At 41.6% G+C, this 6,273-nt stretch overlaps 1 protein-coding gene across 1 annotated transcript in view; it reads right to left on the bottom strand.

Annotated features, from left to right (window-relative positions):
• ireb2 (iron-responsive element binding protein 2) overlaps positions 1-6,273 on the bottom strand; it is a gene marked incomplete at its 5' end in the record, with an annotated part of 12,299 nt that overhangs the window by 2,259 nt on the left and 3,767 nt on the right. Inside the window, 7 exon segments of the mRNA XM_037683260.1 lie at positions 174-321; positions 439-581; positions 702-806; positions 2,281-2,405; positions 2,767-2,923; positions 3,025-3,109; positions 4,288-4,423. Coding sequence (XP_037539188.1) covers positions 174-321; positions 439-581; positions 702-806; positions 2,281-2,405; positions 2,767-2,923; positions 3,025-3,109; positions 4,288-4,423 — 899 coding nt within the window.

Below are 6,273 nucleotides of genomic sequence, written 5' to 3'. Positions count from 1 at the left end.
CAAGTTCTCCAAAGTCCTGCTAATGACCTCCTTATTTGAATGAGCTGTGCGGCATCAGAGACTCCTCTGAAAGTTGCAGGACTCTGGTCCTCTAGGTCTGGAGTTTGACACCTGTGCTTTAGACAAACAGGTTTGCGTCAGACTCCCACAAACACTGATCAGATTCTACTCACAGTCTGGCCTGAAGGAATGTGCAAAGTCTTCGGGCCCGGTTTGCCGATTAATCGGTTCTGCAGCTTGATGCTGGCAAACGTTCCTCTGGTCATCACTGCGTCGTTGCCTCTGCGAGCGCCGTACGAGTTAAACTCCCGCGGCGTCAGCCTGAGGCGAAACGTTCAAAGTGAGATGCAGATTGATCTCGAACCGTCGGCCCGACAGCCGTTCTGATCCACTGTGATCTGCTGTCAGAGTGGATGTCGTCTGAAGCTGGAGTCTGACCGTTTGCTCTGCAGGTACTTGGCAGCGGCGCTGATCCTGGCGATGCTGCCTGCTGGTGAGATATGGTCTGTGGTCACTTTGTCCCCCAGGAAGAGTAGGACGTGAGCGTTTTCTATGGACTGAGGAGCGGGGACGTCTTTACTCTGAGAGGACAACAACAACCGTGTTAGTTGACAAACAGAAAACAGCGTGAAGCCAGAGAACATTTGTAACGAATCAGTTTCACCAGTTTCACCAGTACACTACAGTCAAATAAGATTCACCAGTTTGCTGAAGAACGGCGGCGAGCGGATGTATGTGGACTTGTGGTCCCACGGGAAAACGATGGAGTCCGGACATTCGAGATTGTTCCAGAAATTGTTCCCTTTCTGAAATTAAACAAATCTTGTTCAGAAAAACACAATGGGAACAAAGCGTGCGTTCAAAGGGATCGTTCTGCCGTTATGAAGTGGCGTTACGTGTAAAATCTATTAACATTTGACATCTTACCTGCTGCACACGGCTTAATAAATTATTAATCTTTCACCTCTAAAAGTAATCAGAGATTAGCTCCTTGGTTCAACTCTGAGTTACGTACTTTAAAACAGGCATCTGGAAAGAAAGAGGCGCTCCACCAACGTTGAAGAATTTTACTTATCTTGGAGAGAGAGCCTGCCAACTTATAAAGTTCTAGCTTTACGGAGCGCTTTTTTATATTACTCATATTTAATAGATGAAAATAGATTAAGCCTCAAAATTCTAGAGAAAATAGTTGCTGGTCAGTTCCGTGATCATCTGCAAATAAATAATCTGAAGTTTCAGTCGGGGTTTAGAGCTCAGCACAGCACGAATCTGCACTGGTGAAAGTCACTAACGATGTTCTCATGGCCTCAGACAATGGACAGGTGTCTCCGCTGGTCCTGCTAGACCTCAGTGCTGCATTTGAAACAGTTGATCATAATGTTCTACTACAGAGACTTGAATATGATGTTGGAATTACAGGAACGGCTCTAAATCATATTTATCTGACAGATTCCAGTGTGTAAATGTAAATAATAACTCTTCTTCTTACACCAAAGTTAGTCATGGAGTACCTCAAGTGCTCCGTTAGGAAAATATGGAATAATAAGATTTGTAATAGAAGATGGCGCTAGGTTGTTGAGAGCTTTGTATGTTAGAAGTAAGATATAAATAATAAAGTACACTAATTTATCTTTTGGTCATTTCAGAAAAAACATAATATTCCTACTGGACGTGACCCCCTAGATGCCCCAGAAGTGCTACAGCTAGCTGCCATCTTGAATTCCCCATAAATTATCACGTAATTCAAGGTTCTTTGTCATTCACACCCGATGTGGTGCATGTGGTGGAGCAAAATGATGTACACATGGTCCCAGTTACATCCAACAACACGATGTAAAAGAAAAACACCGTTTTACTTTTTGCAGTGTGGTGGATCAGTTGGTAGAGCTGTTGTCTATGAATGAGAAGGTCGTCAGAACTAATCCCAGCCGGGGGTCTTTCTGGGTGGAGTTTGCATGTTCTCTCCGTGCTGCGTGGGTTTTCTCCGGGTACTCCGGTTTCCTCCCACAGACCAAAAACATGCAAGTTAGGCTGATTGGTAACTCTAATTGTCCCTAGATGAGAGAGAGAATGGTTGTTTTGTCTCGTTTGTCTCCAAGTGTCCCTGTGATGGACTGGAGACCTGTCCAGGGTGTCCCCTGCCTCTCACAGTGATTGCTGGACATGGGCACCAGTGACCCCCGTGACCCAAAATGGAAGAAGTGAGTAAAAGACAATGGACGGATGTTTTACTTTGTTTGACAGAACTATAAATTTCTGTGCTCTGGTTCGTGTCCTGACCTCCATCCTTCCCCGGAGGTCCTTAAAGACTGAGGAGATGACCGCGTCCTCCTCGGTCTGCTGGACCTCCTCTCTGGACGGCCAGATATCATGAAGGTACACCTCCCTGCCGTCCGACGTTACACCTGTTCAAACATCCAAGGGACAATTAGACACAAAAAGCATCAAATGAACATCTTCTTGTTCAAGTCCTAATATGGAAAGAGCTTTTTTATGTAGTTTTAAAAAAACAGAAGACGTGTAGATTTAAAGATTCAATAGATTCCAAACACTTTAACTAAAATGTAAATTTCAGTAGTTTTATAAAAACATACTAGAAAAGATGAAAACGTGTCTTTTTGAGGTTCCTCTCTCGTGTTGTGGCCTCCACAAACACTGAGTCACTCCCTGCTCACCGACTGTAATCTGCCTTAAACCCTGAAATCCTTTAACCATCTGCAGCTCTCAGACTAACAGATTAAGAGATTCTGGTGGCGTTTTATTTACCCAGAGGCTCCGTCTCAAAGTCGATTCCCACAGTCCCTGCAATCGCGTAGGCGACCACCAGGGGCGGGGAGGCGAGGTAGTTGGCGCGCACACGGTCACACAGGCGGCCTTCGAAGTGCCTGTTGCCGGACAGGACGCCGCACGCCACCAGGTCGCCCTGAAACACAGAGCGTCGTCAGTGTCCGACCGGGCTGGCATGGGGTGTTCTGGTCAACAGGAACAGAAACGGGTTTCACGAGGCGTCAGGGCGGTCGTCACCTGTTTAATGGCATCGACCACAGCTTCAGGTAACGGCGCCGTGTTGCCGACGCAGGTGGAGCAGCCGTAACCAACCACCTCGAACCTGTTCGATGAATTCACAGGTGAACACAAACCTGCTACAAGGCGAGATCGTCACCTGAACTCATCACTACACTGAAGAATACAGTAAAATGAAGTTAAATAAAAACAAATGAATTGTGTGTAAATTTAGTTCATGACTTCTAAAACACGTTTTTAGGAAAACTTGAGCTTTTTGTTTTTGCTGCCTGAATAAAATAAGCACCTGTAAACTTTTCAGCCTTAATTGTGAATTTTTGACTTCACCTTAAAAAACGTCCATTTCTGTTATTTTATATTTCAGACTTTAAAAGTACAAACTACTGGATTGTGTTGGGCTTAAATGTTTTCCAACTAAACTTAAGCATAAATGTTGCGTCACAGCTTATTTGCATGCTCCTGATACGTTCATGGTCAAACTCAAACATACCAGAGGCAAAAATAAATGTATTGGGTTTCAGAGATTATAATATTTTAAATACTGTAAAAATCTGAATTCCTTTTCAATAAAACAGTCCAGATATCTTCTCTAAATTACAAGTTAATCATAAACTGGTTTCTTTTGGATGTTTGTCGTCATTTTATTTCACAACAAAACCATAGTTATGACAATATTATAAGGCACGTTAAGTAAAACAAGTTCTTTTCGACAGATTTGTGAGAACTGTGTACCACATAAAACCAGTTTGAGGTCAGTAAGCACAACCAGAAGTAATCATAAGACTCACTGTAGCTTTTTGAGAAAATTAAAGGATTTTAAGTGCAACTTATAGTCTGAAAAATACGGTAACGTTTCAGCTTCAAAGTTGGAAAATCCCTGAGAGAAATCTGCACTTAAATACGATCTTTTTTTATTATTTAGCCAAAGGAAGAGTGAGAGTCTGTCACCGGTTGGTGTGCGAGTTTTAACATCTAAAAAGTCTCTCAGACCAGATGAAACTGTAACAAGGTCCAGATTTAGCCCACGGACCTCGAGTTGACATCTATATTTCCAAAACGCTGGTAAGTGAGATGACAGTGTGTTTTATATTCAGGCATTTTTTTTTTTTTACCAGTTTACAGTGAAGAATGATGGGATGCAGTCAAAAATACAACAAAGTCAAAAATGTACATAAAATCTCATAAAATGCGTTTGCTCTTTGAAAACTGAAGCCGCGGAGCAGATTTCACTCAAAACAAGCGTCGGTGTGTTTCCATGCTCACCCCAGCTGGCTGAAGTACGGCAGGACTCCACCGGCGCTCAGGTAGTGAGTGACCATCCCGCTCCCAGGAGCCAGGCTGGTCTGAATGTACGGCTTCACCACAAGCCCAGCCTCGATGGCCTTTCTGGCCAGAAGACCTGTCCGAAACAAAAAAACAATTGGAGAAATCACATTTCCTGTGAAAAAGCAGCGCACGCTTACAGCCGAAGGAGTTGTGCTGAAAGCTGATGAAGCTGAAGCCAGGCTGAGAAGGTTTCACTAAACTGTTGATGCGAGTTGAATTTGAACAGCTGTTTGTGAAAAGCAGGAACATAAAATCAGAAATCAGCAAAGAGGTGTAGAAAGAGCTGAACAGAGCAGAAACGTAGCAGAAATAAAATAGCAGAAAAAAGCTGAAGGCTTAAATTAGCAACTGAAAATAGCTGAAATGAGCAGTAAAAGTTTTTAAACAGCTTAAAGGATGTAGAGAGCTGAAAATACTAAAATGTAAAGACCGTTCAAACACCGAAGGTCACAGCAGGAATGTCCTGAGACGAACGGTTTATACATCGATTGTTGAAACAAAACTCTAATTACAAAACGAGTTACGTGGAAAAACGCACAGAAGGAAAAAACGTTTCAAACTCAAAAAGTGTTTGAGATTATTTTTGTTGCCTGCCGTCATGAATTGTGGGTGGACACGTGTCTGTTAGCAAAATGTCTCATGGAGCACTGGATGGATTTTAATGAAAGTTTAAATAAATAAAAATCAATTGGAAGAAACCAATTCAAGATGGCTCTAACTCAGTAAACTTTAAAATAACTGAGTAACATTAGATATGGAAGGAGATGAGAACCCCAGAGGCAGATGGGCGCTGGTCTGGACCTGGTTCTACTGGAGGTTTCTTCCTGTTAAAATCGAGTCTTTTCTTTCCACCGTCTCCTTCGTGTTGCTCAGGATGGAAAACGTGACGAAGATTCAACACAACCTGCTGCTTCCTCTGATACAGAACTTTTACTGGTTTTATTTTACGTAAATTAATGTTTCTGTTCGGTGCCCTGAGACAACGTCTGTTGTGACTTGGCGCTGCAGAAACTAGACAAACTGCATTTCCTGTGAAAATGCAGAGTGAATGTTTATTGCAGAAGAACTTGTTGAAAAACAGCTGAAGTTAGCTAAAACAAACTTGCTGAAATGAAAGATCAAGTAGCAGAAGAAAGCAGAAAGAACACACATTTGATGAATTAAGTTTAAATAAGGAGAAATGAGCACAGAAATTTAGGACATTAGCTAAAGAATGATGGAATAATAGCTGAAAAGGAAGAAAAAAGCTAAAATGAGCAGAAAGAAGTTAATTAGGCTGACCGTAGCAGAAATTTCCAGAAAAAACATGAATTTCTCTGAAAACAGCTGAAATTAGCTAAAATATACTAAAAAGGTAGCTGAAAACAGCAGAACAAGCTTAAATTAGCTGAAGAAAGCAGAAAGAACATGTTTGCCCAGTTAGGCTGAAAGAAGAAATGAGCATAAAAAAGTGGAAATTATCTGGAAAAAATAAAAATAAAATCTGAAATTAGCAACAACAAGAAACAGCTGAAAAGTAGCTAAAAACGCAGCAAGAAGCTGAAATTACCAGAAGGAAGTGGAGAGCACATTTTAGCTGAAATAGGCTGAAAAAAGGTGAAGTGAGTGTAAAAAACGTGGAATTAGTTGAAAAAGCTAAAATTGGCATAAATAAGTAAGTAAAGTTTATTTATAAAGCGCTTATCTCAGACATAAAATCACAAAGCCCTGTACAATAAAACAGCTAAATAGTAGCTGAAATAGCAGAAAAGGCTTAAAGTTGCAGAACGGAGCAGAAAGAAGTTAGAAGAAGCACAAACATATTGCAGTTAGCAGAAAGAACCTGAACGGAGCACAAAACAGCTGAAATTAGCTGAAAAATGTTTAAATTTGCTGCAGGAAGCTGAAAGAAGCTGAAGTAGAACAAAATGTGAAAGGAGCAGT

The sequence above is a fragment of the Nematolebias whitei genome, chromosome 10 (assembly GCF_014905685.2).
Source record: "Nematolebias whitei isolate Nwh7 chromosome 10, NemWhi1, whole genome shotgun sequence".
Classification (NCBI taxonomy): domain Eukaryota; kingdom Metazoa; phylum Chordata; class Actinopteri; order Cyprinodontiformes; family Rivulidae; genus Nematolebias; species Nematolebias whitei.
The sequence above is the reverse complement of the archived record's forward strand: the minus strand, read 5'-3'. Positions and strand labels throughout refer to the sequence as shown.